Consider the following 27449-nt stretch of genomic DNA (forward strand, 5'->3'; position numbering starts at 1 on the left):
TTAGAACGTTTCTTTTCCTCTCTTTCTTCTCGATACAGCATTTTTCCGAGATATTAAATTGTACATTTTCCGGTCATCATCCAGAGACGTTTCACCGTCAATTTTTACAGTAATTTTTCAAATGTGATACCTTTGCCGCTGGCTAACCCCGTTATTCCTTGCCTTTGCCTATTGCCTTATTATTAATCGCATTTTTCCGCGGTAGCCGTTCTTTGACCGGAATGCTCGGCCTCCGCGCCCATCTTCAAGATGGAAGAGGGATAGCTCTCGTTTGTAACTTTCCTCTATCCCGATCGTTCCTTTGTTTCCGTCAGCGGCGGATTCCTTTCTCAGTAGAAGCCGTTCGGCAGCGATTTATGAATTATTCACGGAACGGGCGAATTATTCACGAGGATGACTGCACGAACTGTTCGCGACACTTAATTGTAGGCAACCGAAAAGCGGGGCAAATCCATAATTTAAGAGCATCTCCGATTCTCGTCGCGGCTCACTTCCATTCCGCTGTAATAAATAAGAGTGACATGTTTTAATTTCCATATTAATCGAAATAGGATTCTTTCTCCCTCTTAATATAATGGAAAAATATGAATCTGTCAATAGAATGACGTATGCGATAATGATGACGATAATGGTTCTTTGTAATTTCTTTTAAATCGGCTTTTTCACATTTTTCTTACAATCTTATTTTTCTAGTAACCTGATCATTTTTAATAATCTCTTCAAGATTAATAACAAAGTAATATAATTTCTTTATTAACAAACAAGTCGGAGATTTAAGTAGAGTTTAAGGAAATACATCCTTTTATAAAACCAAGATTTTTCATTTTTATAATTTTTTTTTTACCATCTTTCAAATTTAAATTGCACCCTCGTTCGTTTAATACACGGGAACAAATGCAACTGGTATCTCTTCGCAAGTCGCACCATTATCAAATTTATTTCTTTGCGCGAACTCGCGTACCGTTGTCACTGAATACATAATTTTTGCGATATCGAAATGGCTTTCCCGCGAACGTGCGCCATTGTGTGGATAATACGTAATGTATTATGTTTCACCCTCGCATTCGTTTCTCCATCTATTCTTTATATTACGTTATCATCCAAGCGAGAATAATAATGAAATGTGCTCGTAGGTAATTCTTGAATATTTACGATCCTTTATTATTCGATTCCATTAAAATTTGATATTTCCCGCCCAAGTATTTTTCTTTAATTATCTTTCATTCCAATCGTTTTTTAAAAATGTTAAATTATTTTCTAATTTAGGTTAAGACACGTTTTGAAAAGAATTAATATTTAATTACAAGTTTCGTGTGAAAAATACTTTTTCTGTTATCTAAAAAGTTCCACATCTATCAATAAATCAGTGAATCTTTGACTAATACTGACTGTATTTGTGTTTCAGCCTCTTCTCCGACTTGAGAAGCCTGGCAGGCACGACCCTGATGAATCTTTTGGCAGCCCTGTTTATGGTTCAATTATTGTTCATCGTAGGAGCTGGCGGAGTACAGGTATGTGTTTACGTTTCTCTAAATTTGTTTATATTACGAAACAGCTCTCTCGTATATCGCACGAAAATCTTTCTCAAGAATTGAACGTTTATATGTACGGAAAACCTATAAACACTATTTTATACGTCTAACGTAAAATATAAGTATGAAATGTAATAATGCACAATTTTCCAATATAATACGAATACTAGGTAATTATTAAAAGGTTAAAAAGATATCCAACAGAAAGTTCGTTTAAAGTGCGACGCTTGTCAAACTACAATAGTTATATCTGTACCTCGGTGCTAAAATTTGGCCAGCGTCCAAAATTGCCAAATTCGAGTCATATACATTAAAGAACTTTAAATGAGAGCCACTATTATTGTATTTTTTAAATTTCAGACAATTTGTAAGTTCGGATATTGGCCCTTGTATCAACGAGGTACCTACAGATATAGAACTAGGAAAAAATTAAAGTTACGTTGGCGTAATATTTTTTATTTAAAATTCCCTCTAGAGGCTGTTGGAGAAATATTTGTATTTCCTCTCTCGATCCTTTTGTACAAACATAATGCAAAAATCGACTCAGATCCGTCGAGGTGTGAATTCCAGTGGCTGCTTTCGGTCTTCCGCTTTCAAAAAGGGAAAGAGGGAGAGAGAGAGAGAGTCAAAGAGAAAGAGAAATTCCGTTTCGTGCTCCGCGCATCAGCGGGAGCGGCGAGAAAAGCTTTCGTCGAGACTTCCACCCCGTCTAATGTTCCGCACTCGAATCCCCTTTAATTAAGCTCCGGGATCCGCAAGCTCGTCGCGAGACGCGACAGATTCCAGAATCGTCTTTTTTTCTCCAAGCCTTTGTCCGCTCCTTCTTTCGTCTCGCCCGGAAACATCCGAGGAGCGATGTCAGGCGTCCTCGTACACGAGGATGCCTAACATTGCCACTCGAATTCTCCCTGGCGAAATGCGATGCCGGTTACCGACAAACGGGAGAAAGCATTCCGGATCCTCTCGAGCGTTATATCGCGGACGGGAGGAGAAAAGTCATAGGAAGACGTTGGGAAACGTCGTTTCAGGCGCTCAAAGCGGAAATTAGCGGCATTCCCATTTCCAAGTTTTAATTGCGTGTCGGTGACGTCGGACTTTTCGTTACTGCCCGATATAGGATTCGTGCCGAAAATTTTTCTCATTTATTCTCACGTGTTTTTAATATTGCGAGGATATCGTTAATTTCGCCATTCTACCACTTGCGCTCGTTGAATTAACTATAAATCGCGTTTAATGACTCTGACGAGATTAAAGAGGCATTGTTGCTCACTCTATCTTCATGCCGTGTTAATCGTCCCTATTATTGAGGTAAACTAATTTTATAACTGTATTTTCAGTTGGAAATAATGGGAAATGTATATATCAAATCAATTAACTTTGTTGATTAAATTCATTGGAAACTTGATTACCGTGACTCCGTTATTGTTTTAATAATGTAACAAGCGCGAGTTTCGTTCCTCGCGTCAACTGTCAGAGCGTCATACGCGCAGGAAATTACGTTTCGCTGAATTTTTTTAAACATTACTTCCTTTCAACTCTCTTCCACGAGTTGTAATTTAAACTATTTGAAAATTCGATAAAAATGTCATTGTAATTTAATAAATGTTTACGACTTTTCATAGAATAATAACGAAAGGATAATAACAGTTTTTTTTTTTTTTTCTAGAAATACGTTTAGCAGATACTTTTGTCAATTTCATCAAGTACATGCTTAATTAGTAATCGCGTAATAATAGTAATGAGAATATAAAAACAAAGTGACATGGAATACCACGCGGAATGTCGGTAGTCAGCCGCGAAAACACCGCAAATTATTATTCGCGAGAGTAAATTTCATTGCATTCTCTTCGCGGAAATGAAAAACGTATATATGTGCCATGCTTTGAAAGAAGCGAACGAAAAGAATTTCTCGTAGATTTAACGACGAACAAACAACCGCCTTCTCGTTTCTTCACCTTTAGATTCAAAAAAAAAAAAGAAAGAAAGAAAGAAGGAAATTCTCCGCGGCATTTGCAACTATATATTTTTCTTCGCCAAGATAGAGACAAAATATATGTATATGCGTACTAAAAAAATTCGTACTGAAACGAAATTCTTTTTAGGTCAAATGTTATTTATCGCAAGTCGTGCCGTTGCAATCATAGCCTTTGATCTTTTAAAATTTTCCCGTGGGATGCATTTCGTTTTAAAAATGTAGGCAAAACACGAGAATCTTTTCATATATTACTCATCGCAATATATAATTCAGATTCATATTTTCAGCTTTACATTCATTGATTTTATGAAGAATAGGATATCGTAATGGGATATTTCTACTTTTTGGTTTCGTATTTATTACGGTAAAGAGAAAAGTCTTGAATATAAAATTTCATGTAATGGTACAGGTAAAATTAATAACATTTCTCTCGTAATTTAAATTATTAATTTATAAATATATGACAAATTTAGTTTAAACATCATATCAAGTGTTTTGCGCAAAATCATAGGTTCATTTTTTTTAGGTCCGTTCTTTTTGTGTAAAGTAAAACTTTTGTGCTACTTTTTCTTTTTGCTATTTTTATTCAATTGATATCATTCGTAGACGAGATAACAACCGAATTATAAATACGTAAAACGTAATTTTCTTCATTCTATGGATTTCCTGATCGTCGAAAAAATAGAACTAATTGGCACTCGAATTTTATTCTATCAATAAGTAACGTAAAAAGAAAGTAAGTCGGAAATAAATCGGCGATTTCACGCGTGAGAGGGGTCATTTGAATCGAGTCAGTGTTTTTTCCACGAGGTGCTAAAATTCACGACCGCGCACTGGACGAGGCTCTCTCGTCGTCAAGAACCACCTTGTACTCGAGTAACATATCTCATCGTATATTCAGCAGGCGAGGAAAAAGATTCGTCTTAACGAAGGGACGTGCACGAGCGAATGCGTTAGACGTTAGATGTCGGGATGTCGTCCCTTGGAGACAAGCCGCCCTTTCGTGTAACTCCCTAATTGCGGTCTTGTCTCGTGTCAGTACGTAAAGACGAGTTTACATTGTACATGCGTGATGATGCGCGAATTCCTGGCACAATATTAAATTTGACGCTTCAGAATTACGTTGCGACGAAAAATTGACGTAACATTAAAGTAATGTTGTAGTAATAAGTATACAACAGAAATCAATTAAACATTATTATGTAAATACCATTATACACAATTCATTTCGTAATTACCGTGCAATTGTAACAGCGCGTTGCATTCTGGAAATTAATAGCTTGTTATATTTTAGAGATTAATTACAGTTGAAAGTACTAATAATATAAATATTGAAGTCATGTTAGTTTTCGAGTGAGAAATGGGTCAATGCTGTTCATTGGTCGCGCACAATACGCACAAGTTACTGCGGTTACATGCGTATCGATCTATCATCTGTTATTGATTTTCCGAGTTTGGATAGGGCCGGTCGCACCATCTCCGATCAGCTTGATTGGCTGATTAAATTCAACAACGGTCAGTTGCAAAACTTATAACTGATTATTTCCAACTTGTTTTTTGTTCGGTTGTTTCAATTAAAACATTATCTAATATTTTTAAGTAAATTTTATAATTTGCGGAAAAATGGGCGAGGGAAATGAAACGAAATGAAACGATCAATCGTCAATAAGTTTTGCAGTTGGCTATTGTTAAAAATTGACCGACCAAGGTAACCGGAAACGATGAGCTCTAGACACAGAAAAAAATTAATATCAAATCAGCAATTCATTGTTTCATGTATAAGCAAGAATATAAAATCTTGGAAGAATTAATAATTTTAAATAGACATAATTTGCTTACGTGAAGAAAATTTTTCTCCTTATGTAAACAAATTATGTTTAAGGTTATAAATTCTTCCAAGAAGATTTTATATTCTTGCTTATATGTGAAACAATAAATTGTTGATTTAATACTCAATTTTTTTCAGTGCAGTATTGAATTTTTATTGCTCAGGAGACTTTGCATTTACACAATCGTTTTGCTACTAATATACAGCGGCTCTCTCGATAGCGTCGCTAATACACAGTCGACTATAAATCAGCATTTATAGGAAAGCCGACCACGTATGTTTATGCAATAGCTCGACATTATTTTTCCATGACAAGATAGAATATCAATAACGATAGTTTTTGTCGACAAGACAGATGCAACGAGTAAGGGAGAAAGAGTTTATTAGAGACGGCAAAATCCCGCTTCGTCATACCGCATGACGGAGATAAATCTCCGTCGGTTGTAATTTCGCGGCCGTCACGAAGCAATTCGGCTTTATTGTTACCCGCCTCGGATTCGCGAAGAGGGACGAAAAATAAATTCAACCCGCGAAACCAACTCGCGTATTTTCTTGGTCTCGATTTCGAGCAGTTTTGACACGCGGTGCTCGTTCCTGCGGAATGAGAGCAAAAGAAAATGAGGGCAATTGAGAGAAAAAAGAAGATGGAAAAGGTTTATTAGTCTGGAACAAGTACCGGCAAAATAAAGAATGCAGATAGTCAAAGAAGTCAAGATCAATATTACAAGAATGTTAAAAGTGGAAATCGATATAAAAATAGGACGATGGATGATAAAAAAGTTGGCTCTTTTTTTATTACATTACCCGAGACGAGTAAAACTTTTTACATTATAATTAAAAGAACACAGAAGATTTTTAACAACTGTACGCAGAGAATATAATGGAAAAAGGTCTGCGAATATATTATTCGAGAGAAAGAGAGAATTTGATTATAAAACGAATAAAATTTTGAAACGAAAAGAAAAAGCATTTTGCCGATATTATCTATTATAAATATAACTTGTACAAATTTCTTAAATCTAAATTTTCTCTTTGCAACTGAAAAAAGATTGTATATTGAGGTATATCATGGATATGGGCCATGCAGCTTCCACGCTCGCATTGTGCTTTATATTCTCACGGCGTTTCCGGTTCCGACCAATAGAGCAATAGTGCATTCCACGTGCGCGCGCCTCGCAATCTCGATATATCGCCGTCCCGCATTAAGTCAGACACGTTTACGAGCCCTGTACCGCAGCTAGGGATGCTGGCAGGCGAGATAACGTTTTGGTGGGAATTAAAAGGTACGAATGGGAGAAGGATATTAATCCGTCCTAATGTTGTCTCAATTTATTTCCAAAGTCCTCGTTAACGGTGTTTGCAGTGGCATTAATACGTCGTAAAAGTTTTACGCTAGAATTCTGAATTAATCGTTATCCCTTAATTACAATTCTTAAATAGATTAACATAAAGATACGTACATAGATACATTAAACTGCAATTTCGTTAATAAATAAAAATATAACGTATAAACAAAATGAATTACCGAAGGCTCACAAATATCGTTATCTTTGGGTGTATAAAAAAAATTCAGTGTTATGAATTTATTGAAAATTGATATGAGAAATTTACATGTGCAAAGTGAAATATATCGCTTGAAATTGTAATTCGCGAAAAACAGTTCTTGCGAGCGAGAATATTCGTGTTGGGAAATGATTGATATATAGTGAATTCCAAGGTTTTGGACTCGTCAGTGATGTATAGTCCCCCGTCGCGCGTGATATTAAAGATTATTTCTCGGCCCGGCAAGTTTAATAACGCTCGCGTTAAATCACTATAATTAGTACGATTATGCGTATCGCACAGGAACGTTGTCTCTCCTACGTTCAAGTTATATTCCTAAATATGATATATCGCGCTCTGCATTAAGTCGGGCGAGCTTTTGAAAGGGGTTTGGAGTAAAACGGGGATTAAATAAATCTACTGGTATAAGCGGTATACAGCTGAGAAATTTTAATAACCAATTACGGACATCGACTGTAATTGATATATTGCGAGAAATGTACGCGGATTATTTTTGAATAATATTAAAAAGCGACGGAAAAGGAATTGGTGAAAAATGAATTTTTTTGTGAAACTCGAATATTGCAATTGAATAAAAGCGTCATATACGAATGCTGACGCGTTTTTAGCATTAAAATAACACGATTATTGGCTGCAAAACAATGCAACGCGTGTTTTGCGAATAATCGCAGATGCTCGATAAATTTTCATTGATAGTGACAACGTTTAGTTTCTTGAATAATAATATTAAAAATCAAAAAATTTTATTAAATTTATCTCTAAGCATAGAACAAGGTATGTTCCAATTAATTTGCGATAAAGTCTTAACTAAATATTTAAGGTTTATTTTAAGAGTTTTAAGACATAGAAAATTGTCTAATTAAGAAAATGAAGACGTACTTTATCTTCAATTTTAATTCACTTTACAAATTATCCAAGTTCCAATAATTTTCTATGATTAAATTATCTTATTTTATAAAGTATTCAATAATTTTTATATTAATAATTTTCTTTTTGTTATTAATACAAAATCTATCCGCCCAATCTCTTTAATTCATTTACTAATTATTTATAGCCTAATAATCTGCCTATTTTTATCTATCCAATCTTATAATTATATGTTATTTATTATATTTTTTAAAATAAGAATTAGATGACTTTTAATTATTTTCTTTTATTTTGCCAGCCTAGTCTCAAATGAACAAAATAAATTCAATTTTTCTCCTTCCTTAATTTTAAATAAAATTCCTAATTTAATAATTTTATTATTTTTTTCAATAAACTATCACTCTGGCGGTTGGCAGCCTCGTTTCTGATATACGGAGTATTGCAAAGTTAACTGCACAAAGTTTGATCACCAAGTTTTTTAATAAATTTTGTATAACTGCTTTATGGGACATCTTGCATGCTCGTTTATCGTCGTGCAACAAGCCACGAGAATGCGCTTTTGTAGAAAGAGCTACGCAATGTTTCGGCGAAGAAGAGCGTGTAATTTACGGTGCGGGGGATGTATAACAATTTGGCTGGAAACCTGGGCGTCGCGGAGTTACTTTTACATTAGGTCGACCTAACTTTTTGTTACGTTATAATGACGAAAAATGCGGGACCAAAGTTTTCCTGAAATTCACACACTGACCCAAAATGTCGTCCGCGCGGGGGAAAATTCACCCTTTGGGAAAGGATGCTATTTATGGTGCGGCGTAAATCACGATCAACCGCCAGGACACGCTGGCTTCTCCGGAGTAAAGTGATTTTCGCGGTGAGAGTCTTACGGTTTATGGGAACAATCCTACGGAGATTTGTCCCGAGATAACGTAGAAAACACCGGAGGGAAGATCCGACGGAAGCGACACGGATCGAGAGAGAGAGAGAGAGAGAGGAGCGTCGCGACGCCGAAAACGCGTGTAAGAACTTTGCGTCGTCTGTACCCGACACGTGGATATGCAACTGCTATATGTAACGAAATCGAGGAAACTCGCGCGGTCCTGTCGGGAAACCGAGTTGCCTCTCCCAGGGGATCGCCGATTCGAATTTGCTCGATAACTCGCGCGATACATCTCGGGCAAACGTAAAACTTTTCGGGAGAGAGGAAATAAATATACCTTGCGGGAGTATGGCGACTTGTATTAACATTTCGAAATTACGTGCTAATTATTGTTCGATAATTATTATGGAAGGAAGGACCAGCCGTCGCGGGATAAAGTTTCACGGAAGTTTCTTCTCCTCCCCTTACGTTTCCCTCGCTCAATTCCGCGACCGTGTAAAAAGACTAACGAGGATCTCCACCAGTTCCACTGAGTGGTTTTTAATTAAGCGCGAAAATGATCGAGAGACAAAGCGGCGGCAACTTACGAACGGTAATGGAGCTCTTAGATCAACTTGCTCTTCTCGGCGCCGAGCAAAATAAAATTACCGATCGAAATGGGAAATCAATCACGTAGCCAGGGGCTTTTCTCCTCCCGTCCCCTCTCTTCGCGCCTCCGGGATACAAATTAAAGCCACGACCTGAATGTAACTTTTGCCCTAAACGCCTACGCAAGCTCCGTCGATCTTAGATAATGGCCTGCGAAGATTGCACCGGTTTCTCGGTCGCATAATTTATGGTAACGTAAGTTCTCCCTCGACGGCGAACACATCTTTTATGACTGCGATTCCTTTAACCTCATTAAATACCATTGCCCTATTTTTGAAACTGCATTCGAAGCTCTCCGAAATTCCATAATTTTTCAAGGAAAAAAAAAAAGAACGAACGGAGTAACGGATCGCGAATTGAAAGCTCGAATCTCCTTCCCCGTTTACATTCTTTCAGTCAAAATTTGCTCACTTCGATAAATGCATTTGCATTTAGACATTTTTCGTGGATTAGCCGACATTGCATTTAATGAAATTCGATTTAGCTAGAATCGAATCTGGGAATATCTCCGCGGCACCGTGCGCGTTCGCTCATTATTGTTGCGTGCTCCCGTTTAAAGGAACAATACGCGTTGCATTGTTGCATTGTACGTACGTCGGTGCATTTTCTCGCCGAGACGACGCGACGGCGACGCGCGGCGATGTGTCAGGGGGGGAACGCGAAACGCGTAGCCTTGTTATCCGCACCAGTTATCGATTACACCGAGCTTTGTTGCCAGGGATTTTTAACAATAAGGGCCTGTCGGCGCGCCTGCAATTTAACGATTGGCCGACTGACACCTCGGCCGGCGCTAGAAAAATTACAGGAGAGTCGCGTTTTGACGAAACGCGACACAGTTATGCGGGCGATTTTAAGGACGTGCATCCGTGTATTTTTACTACCCACGCGACACAAAAATATACACTCTTGTCAAAAACGTGTCGGACGAGTGAATTCGATACGACTTTGCAATGTAATATGATTCGGACGTGGAGAGGTCTCTGTCTCTCTCTCTCTCTCTCACTCACTCACGCGAAATTCTCTCGAGAATTTAATTAAAAATTCACGAGTTTAAATCTCTAAAGGTATAAATTGTAAATTGTCACTAAAATTGTCAGTGCGATCGATGGCTCGACGTTTACGCTTGTTACAATGATCAAGTGGAATTGGTATTTTCGTAAACGCGTGTTCCCTCTCTCCATGATTCGCGCCACCGCGAGAAACTGTTTTCCGTCTTGTGTTCCTGCTTATTTTCCGCGTTTCATTCGATTCCGCATTCGCGTCGAGCAGGAATGCTTTTCCCGCGTATTGCAATCTCATTTTAAAAAGTAAACAAACCGAGTTGCCGAAAGTGCCTCGACGAGCAACAAAAAGAATTTCAATTCGCGAGCAAAAGCCCTCGGAGCGATATTCGTGTCTGGATAATTGGCTCGCGGTTTCGCAGCTAGTGATTGGCACAATGTAAATAAAACGCATCTCTTTTATTCGCCAAATTTTTTAGAACTTGCCGGGTTTTCAACGGCAGGCTTTCATCTACAGTTCATCCAATTTGCGTCTAATGCGAAATCGCTTTTTTTTTTCGCCGTATTCCCATCGTTTCTGCGAAATTGTACGTCGCGAAATTGTACCGAAAATCCGCATTGCAGTAGACGCGCGCTTGTAAAGTAACGAGCTTTATGTATTAATAGAGACGTCAAGGATTTTTTTGATTCGTGTATTACGTTTGCGCTATTTAAAAAATGACGTCGGCGAATTACTCAATCTTTAAGATAATTGAAAAATAACACTCCATCTCTCTCTCTATCTCTCTCTAAACTTTGCGTTGTCGATTATGTGACGTTGATAATCGTTTTCGTGAAATTTTTTAATATTATTAAACTCACGCGCATCTGTAGGACGGCGTACATATTTTACTCACAATCAGATGATTTCGCGTTATGCAGGTCACGCATCTCGGATTTGTTACTAGCGCAGAGTAAACAGATAGTTGTTTATTCAAATAAGTTTTTTTTTCCTAAATAATATCGTGTGCACACGGTGGGTTACAATAACGAACGAACAAATGAAATTCGTCAAGTCGACAGATTTTATCAATGAATTCGAGACTGTATTACCAATTGCACACATATTTTATACGCGCTTCGACATCTCCAAACATTTATTACGTTGAAATACTCAGGATATTTGACATTTTGGAATTACCTTGAAAGATAACGCTCGATTAAATCACTAAGACAAAAAAAAAACAAAGACTGTGGGTTGAATTTATATTTCCACACCAAGAGAAAAATTATGATTAAAATTAAGAAATTTTTTCTTTAAACATATTTTTTCAAGTTGAAGTAAAAATACTTTAGAGAAAAATAAAAATTTATTTGATTTCAAGAAATGACGTTATTAGCTTTTACTAAAGTAAATAAATTATTTGTTCAAATTATTTATTTAATCGAAAGAAATACTGATGGAATTATGAGAAATAATTTCCTTGTTTTTTATTTAAAAATATATTTCTTTCATTTAAAAAAGGATTTTCGTTGCCCAGGCAAATTATTTCTTTGATTCTAATAAAAAGAAATAACCAAGAAATTTCTTTACATCAAAGAAACTTTTGTTTGACCTTGTATAGCAATGCAAAAATTTGTTTTATACAAACAAATTTTCTTTGATTCGAAGAATCTTTTCTCTGGGTGCAAAAATAAATTTATTAAAATTCAAACACGCGTTACAATGTAAGTAATATCACTGGCACACCTTGTACTTATCTAAGTGAATGCAGTGCCGCATGTTCAAGTACCTCCATGCATTATCTCGATGATGCGCGAAGGTTTCTTGCTTCGTTTCATCGTAACGGCCGCTTTTACGGCGACTTACATTCTTGCGCGGTCACGTCTCGTCTGTAAGGCGCTTCACGACGTTCCGCTCTCCTTCATCGAAACTTTCCCTCATCTCTTTTCTTTATTATACCCTCCTGTGATCACGCCAGTGCACCGAGTACACCTGCTACTTAACGTGATGGTGGCGTTGCAGAAACGCTCTCCCCATCGTTTACCTTTACTACTTTTTATAGAAACCAGTCGTAGTTTCGGATGACGTTTCTTTCGTGAACTGTAAATACATTTATTATGCCGCGTGAAATATGTATATTATACATATTTACACGTGCGCTAGATATTTCTTATAAAATAATATACATCTATAGTGTTGATGGAAAAAAAATTCTATATAGATAATAAATGTGTAAATATTTATAGATTTTAAAAATTTAAAAAAGTATGCGCGCAGTATTACATAACACTCAAAATACAATTGAAAGTAAATATATCACAAAGACGTGATGTAAAAGATAAGTTGAGAAATTGTCGTCATATATTATTTTATACGAGCCCGTTCTACTTTCCGAGCAGTTGCGATTTTTTCACGTCACTATGGCAAATATTCACTTGCAAAAAATGAAAATTACCTGCCCAAAGGTTCGCAGCACGCGTATTTACAAACGGTCTCGCGTGTAGTCAGAAAGTTAGTTTCCATCGAAATCTCATTTTATGGTCGTCAGCGTCACAAAAAATTCATTCGGGCGATATTGTCGCGAAAACGCTCGCGAGAGGTGACGCAGCCACGTTGTAAAAAGATAGCTTTTAACCGAAGGTTAAAGGGGCCGAACGTCACCGGAGTTGTCGCCAGTTTGGCACGGAAAAGAAAATGGCCGAGTTTAATATTACGTTTGACATTATAAAAAGAATTATTTTGATTAAAAGTAACAAGACACTTGTAACTTTTAATTATAATTAGCAGGCTCTTTGTTTATCATTCTTTGTGCAAAGAATAAATAAAGATGTGCTACTTTAGCATTTCTTGAGAGGTGCCCTGCGTCACAGGGAGAGAAAAAGGGAGAGAGAGAGAGAGACTTGTTTAAGTCGACGACCCTTATCGAGGACATTACGTTTTTTAACCACATCGTCGTCGTCGATGATTCAGCTCGTGCGGAAGCACGTGCTCGACGATAATTAATCGATAATTAATAGATGAGGGCTCATTTGCTCTTACACACTCGCCGCCGCTCCGTTTAGGTGCTGCAGTCGTGGCAGACAGGACGGCGGCCCTTTAATTAGCAGGTGACTTCATCGAGGGGATATTTTTACGTCCGCAAATCAATTTATCCCCGTACAAAGGTATATCGGTAACTATGCCACGCTATATACTCGTAAATCGCATCGCTTAGCTTCTTCTGGATATCTTATCCTCTTCTTGACAGATTTAGTGGATTGCTGTAACTCGATTTTTTATTTACCCTCTGGTTCAGCGCGCGTGTCGCGTCCAGTATTTTCCAAGTGTCATTTTATTAGTTGACGACGCAAACGACGCAAATATCATACTTAATTTGTTTCAAGTATAATACATTTCTATTGTCAATTGTCGTACACAGAGAAGAGGCTTTCTTTAGATTCTGTATTTCTATTCATTTGACTGAAATTTGTTTCATTATTGAATCAACATGTGCTTATACGAAACATTGTTTGTTTGATTAAAAAAATCTCTCTTATTAGACAGAAATAACAAAAATAATTTGAAAGAATAATATATTATTTGATTACAATAAGTGAACGAACAATGAAACAAATAATTTATTTGTATGAAAATGGCAAAACATATTGAGAATATATCTCTCGTTTCAAACGAATGATTTATTTAAGACGAAGATATATATTGTTCCAGCTTATATTGATTCCAACATTGATTTGTTTGGACCGTTTCAAATAACAAATTCGTTTGGATACAATAAAATTTATTAAGTTTGAAGAAATCGCTCTCTCTGTGTACAAAAATTTATGTATATTTTTAAATTACATAATTCAATATTTTTCTCTTAATATCCTTAACGTTCTTTTATGTATTTGTTAACTTGAAGTCTAGAAACTTTCTACGCGAAGCTTTTCGCCATCTACTGCAACGTTTGACAAAAAAAAGATCTATTTACTACTTTTTCGAGCCCATTACTAAATCACTCGCGAACAATGGCGATTTACGTGTGATCTGTATAATTGAAGATTTATTCGCTTTCCGATAAACCGCCGACTCGCTAGAGGTTTCAGGAGTAAAGCTGGAGCTTTGTTCTCGACGTACATTGGAAAGCGTCGCTGATACGATGACGATGGTCGATCCGATAATGTAGATTAATTGATACACCTCGTGGATCAGGTGCGAGAGCTGCTTTTAACGGGAGAGTTAATTGCTTCATTAGGAAACTCTCTCTCTCTGTCTCTCTCTTTCCCTCCCTCCCTTTCCCACACCGCAATTCCGGGATGCAACGGTTTCCTTTTTCCTCGTGTCCATTTCCGCCGTCCATCCGATCAAACGCAACGACGGGCGGATGAAACGGCTAATTCGCAATCATCGATATATCATGTTTCGCAGTATATGCTTGCGGCTCACATTTCCGATATATCGTTTCTAAAGATCACCACATCACTGGATCACGTATCACGCGATCCGTTTAGTCTCTGCGATTGGTTTGGCTCCGATAAAAGCGCTTTTTAGAATGTTATTTAATGTCTGTATCCATAGAGTCTGCGAGTGTTACAAAATCAATTCAGGATTATATATGTATAATTGTGTATGTGTGTGTATATTTATTATTATATTATACATATAATAATAATAATTTTGCTGCATGAAGAATTTACAGAGAAAGAGAGGCGGCGGGGGGAGGGGGAGTAATTTGTTACTATTTATATATTACGATAAATGTTATAAAGATTGTTACTCTGAGAAAAAAAAGTTGTTAACTTGAAAATTCCAACTTGATTAAATTTCTTTGATTGAAGTATTTATGTTCCTAATTCAAATACATAAAATAATTGAACTTTGATTTAAGCACTTATATAATCAATTTAAATGTATTTGAATTAATTACGTAAATATTTGAACTAAAAAGATTCAATCGCGTTGAAAATTTTAGTCAAGTTAACAATCTTTTTGTCTCAGTGTGCTCATTACGTTCACTATTCAACGGTAAACTAGGTTTTTAAATACATTTAAGAATTCTCAGCTTCAACACATAAATATTCAGTCTTACGTAAAGTTATACATTTAACGAGACGCATTTCATTAATAAAGATACATCGCTTATAAGGAATTTCCACGAATTGAGACTGAATTCTTGTCCCCATCGGAGAGTGGTTTCCATCGTAAGGCGCGAGTTAGTTCGTAGATTGTATGCGAAAGGATTGTCGGGCATTATCATTCATCTCGGATAAGCTTACATTAAAAAGTTCCCCAAAGCACGGGTTATCATAGCGGGAACGTAAATTCGCGCATCCCATTGAGAAACTTCGTTTCCTCGTATATACGCGCGATTTACGAGTCGCGAAATGAAAGCTGTATTTAATTCCGAGTCGTGCCGACTTTTTGTTTCGCGTGAAAAGCGCGGATACTAATAATCTTGCGATTTTCTATTGAAAAATTCGCGTTTAGCGAACTGATCTCAAAACTAATAATTGCGGAGAGCGGTTAAACTCTTTAATAAGAAACGTACATTCCGACTTGGACAAAGTTTACAATATAATTAAACTTTTCATCCCGCTCCGACGCGACGGTATAAGTGCGCAAAAGAAATTGCCGAGCTGGAAACCGAATTAAACGAAGATCTTGAATAATCGACAGGCTCCGTACGATTATAGAAACTTTGCGATTCGTAGATATTGTTACAAAGTTTGTATGGCGCAATCAATTCTACTCGCGTTACAAAAGGAGGAGGAGGAGGTGACACACGGCGAGATAAAAAGTTCGCATTAAAAATATGCGAGAGAGGAGGACAATCGAGCGTTCGAGAATAAGTGATTTCGAAATAAGCCGCGACCGTTGTTCGATCGTGTATCGACGCAGCGTCACGTTTTTTTTTTTTTTTTTTTCTTTTCTTTCTCCCTTTTTCCCGGCCTTCCTTTCTTTACGACGCGACAGTATCCGAGTTACGCGCGTGTGACACGCTTTATTGATTTTGTTATCCACTAATGCGAGCGCATCGCGACAGAATCGTGGGTGGTGTTCTTTTTTTTTTCTCTCTCTTTCTCGCTACATGTATGTCACGCGCTCTCTCCGCGCGCGCGTTTCATTATCCCCGCGGAATATTCATGTTTTCCATGCTCTCGTTATTCTCTCCGTGTATGCATTTCGGTCGGTTTTTTTTTTTGTTTACGAACATCCGCAAATACACTCGCCACGGAGAATTATTCTTTTGATTCGATATTCCCATTTTTATGCCCTTCGCGTTTTTCCGATCGATTATCGATACTTTAACGACGTTAACAAGTTTTTAGAATTTCAACAATTATTCATCTGGAATTTGTCTGGATCGACGGCTATACACAGTTTTTCAATTATTCATTGAAATTAAAGCATTTTATAGATATATAGAGAAACGTCACTCTCTCGGCATTGTTTGCAAAACTCTCTTTCTTCGCGTAACAAAAGTCTCTTATTAAATTTGTTCTATTTATGCTTTAATAGTTGAAATTTTTATATAGAAAAATTTTCTTTCTTTAGGTAAGGTTCTTTAAGGAATTTCTCGTTTACACAAATAGAATGTTTTCTTCTTGAAGAAGACCCCTGGAAGGGAAAGAAGTAAGAGAGTGGCCCTTTGTAGAATGGAAAAAGTTCTTGTACTTAAAGGCTAATGCGACTCGTTTCTTTTTCAATTCCTGAAAAAGCCTCAGCGTAGATTCCAGTTTTTTGATCGCAAGTTTTTTTTTCCGGATGTAACGAGTTTATTCGTAGGTGTAGGAGCAAAGTTGGAAACCGGATCGTAATCAAACGTGGCGGAGGGCGACGCGCGCGCTCGTCCGAGGGTGTTTTTCCGACGTTTCTTACCTCTTACCACGTGTAGCAGTCGCCCCTGCGAGTAACTACCGTCAAGTAAATTCCCGCTTCCCGGGCGACATAATGAATCACGACCTGCAATACCGGGGATAGGAAAATTATTTATGACCGCGCGAACGAACTTAATAACCGGTGACGGCGACATCGATCTAGAAAAATCGTCAGTCTCGGGAATCTCATTAATCGTTCACTACCGTTTTATATTCGCGCGATTTTTATTTGCGCATAAATCACAGTTATATACGTCGGACTCCGTGTGCGACTCTTCCTTCCCCTTTTTATCGAAAAGCTAATGGTACACAACATCGTTATCTCTGAATTCTTTATTTCGGAGTTCTTTGAATTTTGTTGGCTTAAAGCCTTTTATACCAATGGTGGGATATTTGACTGACGAAAAGTTTCTTCAAGAATGAAAACAAATTTTTTCAGCACTCTGAAACTTGAATACCTCTAGGGTAAAGTCGCCTATTATGAGATATCTTTTTTTAAAGGCTTATAATTTATTAAATTTATTCCATTAATCTATTCTCTTCGAGATATTTTTGAGTCTCATTGTCAGTGCCAATGCTGAGAGCCATAATTTTCAAGCCTCATAATTCAAAAGCTCTCGATGAAAAACTTTATTTTAGCATTTTGGAAAGCTCTCAAAGGCAGAATATGCAATAATAAATGGGAATTTTTGAGTGTCTCATTGTGAGTTTCACGCTAATATTTATAATTAAGCAAATTATTACATCTCCTATTTTTTTTGTTAATACAACTTTACTCTGTCACTACATGCAGAATTTATTACTAGATATTTGTTTATTTTACAATAAACAAAGTTAAAGACTCATCTCAATAAATCTTGACGATATCCAATTTCCAAAAATTTTTTTTTTCCAACGACTGCACGCGTGATCTAATAACGAATCTTCCGCTAAATAGATTTCACCCCAAGAGTAATAAGTTTACGATGACATCAACCACATGCGTTTATTGATGTGGCAGAGACCTCGCTATCTCATATTAGGAACCTATCCCCTATCTCGTAATAGGCGACTTTACCCTACTTTTTCTTTTACGTAAAAAAAAATGGCCGAAATATACTGTCTTCTTTGACAGAAAAGCTAACGGCATGTTTTTAATCAAGTATGTTATATTACCCGTAGGATTTCTCAGAATTTCTCCGCGGGAAAGAAAATACAACGTTATAATACGGAAGATGAGATTTTCGGTTGCTTTCATTTAAACGAGTTGTTATATGAAAGTCCGGGCCAATTTATATTAGAAGCGTTTCTTATTATCCGGCATCCTTTAGTCCAAGCGAAACCGTTAATTCTTATTAAACACGTGCGCACGCATAGACATTGCCGACGAGGATAGCGCAATAAGGGGGAAACCAATTTGTTTCGGGCGGGTACTGAGAGCGCTGTAATACGGTAATTTGCAACCCCCTGAGGATGAATGAAAGATTCCTGGGCGAAAAGAGCTGCGTGTGTAGCGAAAAACAAAGGATGTCGAATAATACGATTAATTATTCGCCGGAGTTATTATACGCTTATTAAACGGTGAAAATTATGTTTTTATAATAACAATTATCATTTAGGTTAGCATAAATTTCTATCGCGAAATTCTTTGCAATGCAATAAAATTATATAAATATATTGTTAAATACACAGAAAAGAATTTAGTATCAAGTCAACAATTCATTGTTTTATATATAAGCAAGAATATAAAATCTTCTTGGAAGAATTTCTAATCTTAAACAGACATAATTTGCTTACATTAAAAAAATGTTTCTCTTCATGCAAGCTAATTATGTCTGTTTAAGATTATAAACTTTTCCAAGAAGATTTTATATTCTTGCTTATATGCGAAACGATGAATTGTTGATTTGATATTAATTTTTTTTCTGTGTACACACGTTAGATGTACATAAACGAAAAATAATTTTTGTATGGATTCTATTTTTTTGAAAATCACAGGTGGAGTTTGTTTTTTTGAAACTGCGCATTGTGCGTTAATGGGTTGAAGTTTTCGAGAGAAATGCGTTTCATTCATCGCGCAAAAATCCTCTTTAACATCGGCATCGCGAAAACACGATACCGATGCGGAGAAAAACAGTCGGTTATTTTTCGTTCGCGAAACGCGTATGTCGCAGCATTTTGCGTAAGAGCGGGAAGAAAGTGGCGGCAACGGGGGAAAGAGGGTAGAGAAGGACATTTCGCGATTTTTGTTGCGGGACAAAGAAGAAATCCTCTTTGTTTTTGCGCTCTCCATGTTCCCGTATATCCTCCTAATGGCCCCTAGATACATGTGTATAATATATAAGAGCTTGTTTTGGTGGCTCTATCATCGTAACCCGAAGGCTCTCGTATTTCTTTCGATCGATGCAACTCGAGCCGAGAACGTGATAGGTCTATAGACACACGTGTGAGATAAAAATAAGGCGAAAATTTAGAAATAAAGGTTTTACCGATCATGTGCTAAATTTAAGAAATAATTCTGTAAACTTGTGAGACGCTAAAAATATTTTTTCTTTTTTTCTCAAGTATAAAGTACATATAGAAAAATAGGAACTCCGTTTTACCATTAGACTTTTATATTTTCCATGACCTCTTTTGCGTTTATAAATAATGTTTATAAAAATTACAAGTTGGAAGTTTAAAAGTTGTCAGTTAAAAGTTGAAAACTAAAAGTTGGGGAATTACATATACTTTTCTCAAAATTTTATAATTATTTCAACTGAACATGCAGCTATTAAATTTTTTGTTTAGATTATTTATGCGATAGCGGTGCTTCTGTCTTCCAAAAGATAAAATCTCTTGAAAAATTTTTTACTGGCAAAGTTTCCAACGTCACCTCACAGTCGCTTCATTTCATGGAAGCTGACAACGTTCTCTTAGTACGAAATAATCCAGCTGTTGGAACGCTGTAAATAAAATTACGGCTTTCCGTCCGCAAAAAAATATTTCGCATACTCAAATCTCGCGAGTACGGCGGACGCGCACAGTTCGCAAGGCGGCTTACATTTCCGATATTAACTTCGCTATAATCCTCGTCGGAAGAGACTCAGCTTAAATCGATCGCGCATATATATATGTATATATGTATATATATATATATGCCTGTCGAGATTGAGATCGTCGCGCGATGAAAAGTCCTCGTGCGGAAAGGGCACCTTTCCTTTATCCGTATTTCATCTGCGAATACACGAAATTGAAGATCCAGAGATAGTAATTTATTTCCTTACGCGCAGCAGCCGTGAGATCGGTTGAAAGCCCCATCGGATTTTTTTTTCAACGACTACAATTGAGAAAAAATGAAATTTGTGCTACGTATAATTCAAATCTAAATTCTAAAACCTCCATCTCGACCCCTATCACTTTTTTATCATTTCGTAATCTCTTCTCACGTTTCCGTGTAGTTTTTATTCCTTACCTTTTATCTCAACTTTCTTCTTTTTTATACATTTTTTGTATATTTTTATACATTTTTTTATACAAATAATAAAAATACATAACTAACGTATTATATAAAAATAAAGAGAACATTTAATCATTTTTTTTATTATTTATTTAATAATTATTATTTAGTTGATGATAAGCGATGCTATCGTTTTTTTCTGATTTACATGTTTGCAAAAATTATTGGAATTACCATTTGCAATGTTTTGCATCGTAGAAATGTCATAAACTATGCATTGTTTCATGTATCCACAATTTTAAACGGAGGAATTAGGGGATTTGGAAACAAGCGGTGATATCGTTTTTATTAAAAGTAACTTGTACATACAGCGAAATAAAAACTTTGCCAATTACGTTGGTTCGTTGATTGCGACGAAATGGTAAAACGGGAGAATGTGCCCGTTAATATCTCACACGGTAATTCCATGTATTAGATAAAACATTCTGAAGCTATTACCATTTCTCGGATTTACACGAATCATATGAACGGCCGATTCACATCCGCGAATGCTTCCTAAAGAAAAAGTATCAAAGTATCGAGGGTTTTTTAATTATCAAATGATTAGAAATATATTAGTTTTTTTTATAAATTATTTGTCAGGAACATAAATAGATAAATGCAATAAATAAAATGAAATGGATAGCAAATATTATATTTTATTATTCTGAATTGATAACAAAACTTTTACTTGCATCTTACTTTTGAAAACAAAATTTTATTTTCGCAGAATTTTAATCGTAAGCTTCGCTACCAACATACGTTTTATTATTGCACATAATAGTATGTAGAATATTTAATAATATTTCTACAAACGCGATACAAAATACAAAATATAGTGACGCAGTAAAATGTATAATGTGAGACGAATATGCGGCGCGTTTAGTTCATATAGGCGACACTCCGAAGTCACCTTGAGGAGGAATCGATTTTCGTTGACGATGAGATCAAATCTCGTCGTCCAACATCCTATGCGGCTTCTAGACACGAGGATAATCCAGAGCTTACTTACGTACTGAAAGACGGCCGAGACGAGCTTTCACGCGCGTCTTTCGATCGCCTCTCTTACTGGGCATGTGATATAGCTTCGAATAATTCAGGATTTTCTAAAGGATCTCTCACACGCCGTTTGATTTTTTTTTTAATTTTATCTAAAACACTTTGTTCGGTCAATTGGGAATTTCAATGGACTGGTTCGGTCTATTTCGATTTTAACGAGTACGCGAACCCATCGAAAGCGACGGTGATTTGTGCAAAAAGGAAAAAAAGAGAATGATTTTGGTGGTAAAGGCCCAAATAGAATACTGATCGTGGAATTTTCAAAAAAAGAAAAAAAAATAGCATTGCTATTCTGTTTTGATCAATCAACGTTTAGCAACGTAAAAATGCATCTGTGATTTAATTCTCAAAATGTCAGTTGTGCCGAGTTAATAAAAAATAATGTTTTAGTTATTAATTTACTTATCTATCCTCAAATATAAGTTATAAGGTTGCCAAAATTGCACAAAACAACTTGTTGACATAAAGACTTGTAACTAAGAAATTATGAGAAATATTTTCAATTTTCTTACGTCATAATAAAGTACAACATTTCTTCCTTCATATTAATTTTTTTCAGAATTTTATGTATCGTCATAAATTTTTAAATGACGATTTTTAAGAAGCCTTCAAATAGTGCGATTTAGATAACCGGTCTCCTAAATCGCACCACAGGTTAATATTACTCTTTTATCTAATTTTAATAATATTCTGATCATTACAAATTATCAAAATTTGAATTATTTATTTTACTTCTTTGCAATCAAGCTACAAAATATGTCGAAAAATAGCAGCGATTTTTCTATAAATATTAATAACAAAATTTCCGTTTGTTCTTAACATGTCGAGTTCAATGAAGGATGATAATAATGTTATATAGTTCCAAAATAATCCCACAAAAAGTGTGCAAGTACTGCGGTTGTCTTCATCCTAACTTTATCCTAACATTATTGGCTATTATTGATTTAATAAATTTAATTGATGACTGAAGAAAAAATTGCAGCACACACACACACACACACATACACGCAAGTGTAAAATTACAAGGTAAACTTTTGTTTAAAATCACATTTTCGCTCGAAAGGGATAACATTTGCGCTTTTATTTTTTTACAGGAAAAAAATTGTTAAAAATTTTACAAAAACATATGCACCCGTAGACAAATCTTTTCGAGGAAGCGATATTTTCCACACGCGTTTCATGGCTGTGTATATGGCAGACTCTACGCTCGAGTTACACGCCATTATTGCAGTCGTGTCTCTGATTTAACCCGATACCGCTGCCAGTATGAAATTTAAGTCTCTTTTCATCGTTAACCTCATTAACGCGATCCAAAAGCTCACGTTAGCTGCCATTCCCGGCATCCGTAATAAAACATTATTTTTCTTCGCGAGACGGCGACGCGGTGGCGGCGCGATTCAGCGAGGCTGGATATTATCGGTCCGACTAAAAATAGGTTTACTTCACTTCACGGAGGCGGCGGCGGCGGCTGCGGCGGCTACGACTACGACTGGAATCGCGCGCGCTGCTCGACGTTCCGAAAATTATTTCCATCGACATTTCCGGCAATCACTCGCAGCTACGACCGCATCGAACTAGGTCTAGGTTCGTCGATGTTTCACGCAACAATAACACGTACAATTCTCCGGCGCAACGAATGTTGTTTCATTACGCGCGGCGCGGTCGCATTGTTGCAAGAACGATTCATATGCCGCGACTTGACGATATTATTGAGTGAAATTAAATTGCAGCAACAATAACGTTGCGAGACACGCGTGTTGCCGGCAGTGCGTGTCTCGAAACTACCGTTGGCGCCGTATCCCTCGTGAAATAATTCCCGAGCATTGGCGCGAGGGTTTATTGAATTCCGAAGCGAAAATTCGGTCGAATAAGAATGTTGCCCCGACAACCCGGGGAAATAACTTGAAACTTTACATCGCGGTGAGTTTCGCGTGTGCCGCGAATTCGCGTTATAACGAAATTCCCCGAAGAGTGTTCTCGTATATCGAGACTCGAGAAAGCGAAGATAAACTGCGTTATATTACTTCGCCGCGGTATTTCGCCGGAAGTACTAATCTCGTAATTCGATTTTGCTTACGGCCGAATTGCGCATACGCAGGACGGAATTCAATTTTACGTGGGGAGATTTTTTCACTCGCATAATTTCTTTTTTTCCTTTTTCCCTCCCTCTTTTTTTTTTTTTTTTTTTTTTTTTGAACCAATACTCTCAAACAAAATAACGGATGAACGAGTAACGATGACCGGGAGTTCGCGGGAAAATTGCATAAAACAGGTGCTTCGATGTGAAATATAGTTTATTTAATATTTTACATATTAATCCAACGCTCGCTTCGATTAAAATTGCCATTTCATTGGACGTTACGAATACCAGAAAGGGATTGAGTCGCCGTTCGAAATGTCATTCAGCAGCCCGTCTAAATAAGATGAAAATGGGACGACGGCGCGGCGGTGGGTTTAATGGTGCGCAAGAATCGCACGTAGGAGGGATATCGTTTGAAGACGAATGTCCATGTAAAATCTGTCCTCTGACGTAAACCGGGTTGGTCGATGCAATTTCGCTTTGCAGGTCGGCCCTTTGTATCCCGGCGCACGCGGCGCGAGCTGCGAATTCCAGAAAGGCATCCGCGCGCACCCTCCAATTTATTTCCGCTTCCGTTTCGATGCCCGAGCACGTATCCCTCCGTGCGATTGTTGCGACCGTTGCATCGACGAGAAAAGTATCGTATATGCGCGCAGTATCGTTTTACCATGAGAAAGTCCGTCCAACGAAAACGGCTTCTCTTTCAGCGTCGCGCTGCACGTTGCGGCAAATCGTTCGCATTGTTTGATTTATCAAAGCTAAACGCTGATTGCATCGCGCAGGTAATGTATACTGAAATTTTGGGAAAGCTCTGGCTCGTCAGCTCATTTCAATTGTAAGGGAAAATGTAAATGTCCAGAATACGAGTATATATATACCTCTAAATTGGTGAAAAGTCACAGTCGCAGAAGTTCGAAGTTCACGTCAGGGAAAATCGTCGCGATTTCACTGTTTCAATATTTATCTAAAAGAATTTATTAAAAGTACACGTCTGACGATTAAAGTTTGAATTCTTTTTTACCTCGTTCGATTCTTCACCTTCTAACGGCGAGTTGTATTTCGAGAGAGAATTTCTGCTCCATGCTTTAATTATTTCGACTATGTGAAATAGGCACACACGCTTTTCGACCTGAATTATTGTGGGATAACAATTGTAATTATCGAGCTTTCAAATTGGTTGCAATAGCATGTTGGCTATTATTTCGTATTACAACGATGTTAAACTGATTACATGATATCGATGGAAGTTTATTCCGAACCGAATTTCACGGTGTGTGTGTGTGTGTGTGTGTGTGTGTGTGTGTGTGTGTGTGTTATATAGCTGTTGCGGCAAATTATTTTGGCCGCGAAGGTACAGCGAGGGAATTAAGGGCTTTTATACATCATTACTACACAATAATATTAATGCCGAGCTATTTATCCAATACGGCCTGTTCTATAAATTAGCGAATGAACGGCGTGTTTGTTGATGTCGGTGTTGATCGATTATTTTGCGATATTGCGCGCAGGATAGATGTATCGGCCGGCATTGTGGGATTTTCAACGTGAATAATTCGCCGGTTATATATCCGTAGTATCCGAACCGTGCGTTTAGGCTACTATCCCAAATTACTCATACTCGCCGTTCATCACGGAGCAAATTGACGGTGACGTTTATCCGCGTTGGAAAATATTGCCGGACAGTTCTCGCGTATACGTACGAAATTCATGGCCGACTATAAGCCATAAATCAAATGAGAAGAAACGAATATCTTATATATCATTCGCCGTTTGATACGCGACGTTTTAGATTTATACTCTTTATATTTATTGTATATTTTAGGAATAATAATTTACAACTGGAAAATTATCAGAGAATCACGTTTTGTATTTTGCTTCTATACGCGGGAGTAACAATATTTTTATTTAACAAAAAGTATAAATAAAGGTATGGTCAACTTTTTATCATTTTCTTGACTTTGAAATTTTATTCCTTACGATTGAATTCAATGTTATGTACGTCAGCTTTGATATTGGAAGAATTAGAATTTCTTAATAATTTTATCTAGTTTCAATTGCAAACAAAATGCAGATTTTCTCTGAATGAACGTTAGAACTTTAACCAATTTTTGGATCTTTACGAGCCACCGAAGGTTTCGTCTCTTTCGTTTGCGTCACGGGGAATGTTGACTTTTATTCTGAAGATGGAGATAATGGACTTTTGCAAACATCGAATACAATGTTTCGCCATTTGATTTTCAGGATTCGGAGCTTTGCATTTCGCTCGGTCTGAGTCTCCAGTATCTCCGAGTATCGGTGGTCTGCTGGTTGGCGGCGATGTGCCACCACTTGTATGCCACCGTGGCGTCGCTGCCGCGTCGCGACGACCCGCCAACTTACGTGAAATACAGTCTGTTTGCCTGGGGTGCGCCGCTGATCAGTCTCGCCCTGGCGACTCTCTTGCAGAGTCGCGAAAGCCACGATTTCTGGAATGTCGTTGATCTCACACCATTCAACTGCTGGTAAGATTCTAATTGACGAGACGTTCATTGAAAATATTTCGTTAATTCAACTTTTTTTTTTTTTCAATCGTTTTTATACTCTTGACTTACTGCAACATTAAATTCAATATAAAAATATAAAAAGATGTAATAGCAAAGTACCGGGGTGCGAGATTATAATCGAGAGTGCAATCGAATAACTAATTATTCTTAAAATTTACATAATGGATTAATTTTGCTCATAATTTCCAAATCGTAACTTATTAACTTTTAAATATGTTTTATTATTTTTTTTTAAATTGAAATATTTTATTTTTTCATCGTCTCCTATTTTCATCTACATTTACCTGTTATTTTATTCTGAAATTTCTTTTTGACACGGCTTACACACACACACATATTTTTCTATTTTTAAAGTGAGAAAATTTGAAATTTATATTTATTTTATCCTTTTGCTCGCATTTCATATATACGTTGAACTAGGTTTACATCGATCTTAAAATGTTTATTTTCGGTTTTATTCAAGAATCACGGAGATTTAGCAATCTACTAAACGGCATATTTTCCTAAAAGATGCAATTTGTAGAGCATGAAAAAATAAAAAATAAAAAAACTAAAAATGTAGTCATGCAGAAAATGTTGAAAGTAAAAATTTCACTACAACTAGTTTATTTTAATATCTCATTGGTTGGTGCAAGGACAATGTATTAACGCAATTCAACCTTGTACTCTTTTAATTGGCTTTTAATAATTCTCGTTTTTAAAAAGCGAGATAAAATTAAAAAAAAAAAAGGGGTTTTCGTTAACACAAAGTTGACATTTCATATTTATCTACTCGGTTCGCAGAGTAATTTGTCAGTCTGTTCCATCCGTTCCACGGTCAAGAGAAAATCGCTTTCCCCGCCGGGTAAAACTTACCGCACCGCGAAAATTACCAGGCATTTGCGTCTCTCTTCGCGAGAGCGTGAGTTAATGCAGCTCTCTGTTCCTAATATGCGCATTCCGTCGTGCTCGCGTTTCACTGCTGCGACCCACTTTATTCGACGGGGTAGGTGGAGTCGGTGGAGAAACGATACGGCAGCGCGAGCGCGCGCGCGGTAACGATGATGGGGGTTCGGTTTTCCCAAGCCGCAAAGAATCCTCCGTCGGAAGAACGCCGGAGTTCTTTTTCCACGCTCGAACTCGCCGGGATATTGGACGGGGTAGAGACGGAAACGTGGCGGTTCGACGGAAACCTCCTCC

At 37.0% G+C, this 27449-nt stretch overlaps 1 protein-coding gene across 2 annotated transcripts in view; it reads left to right on the forward strand.

Annotated features, from left to right (window-relative positions):
• Positions 1-27449, forward strand: part of LOC105193013 (cadherin EGF LAG seven-pass G-type receptor 1) — an 87648-nt gene that overhangs the window by 44757 nt on the left and 15442 nt on the right. For both annotated transcript variants that reach the window (XR_005574303.1, XM_011157331.3), the window contains exons 4-5: positions 1406-1511; positions 25969-26228. Coding sequence is in view for 1 of the 2 variants with exons in the window: in XM_011157331.3 (XP_011155633.1) it covers positions 1406-1511; positions 25969-26228 (366 nt within the window). In the remaining variant the exon portion in view is untranslated. The remainder of the gene's footprint in view (positions 1-1405; positions 1512-25968; positions 26229-27449) is intronic.

Source organism: Solenopsis invicta, chromosome 3 (assembly GCF_016802725.1).
Source record: "Solenopsis invicta isolate M01_SB chromosome 3, UNIL_Sinv_3.0, whole genome shotgun sequence".
NCBI classification, from domain to species: Eukaryota; Metazoa; Arthropoda; class Insecta; order Hymenoptera; family Formicidae; genus Solenopsis; species Solenopsis invicta.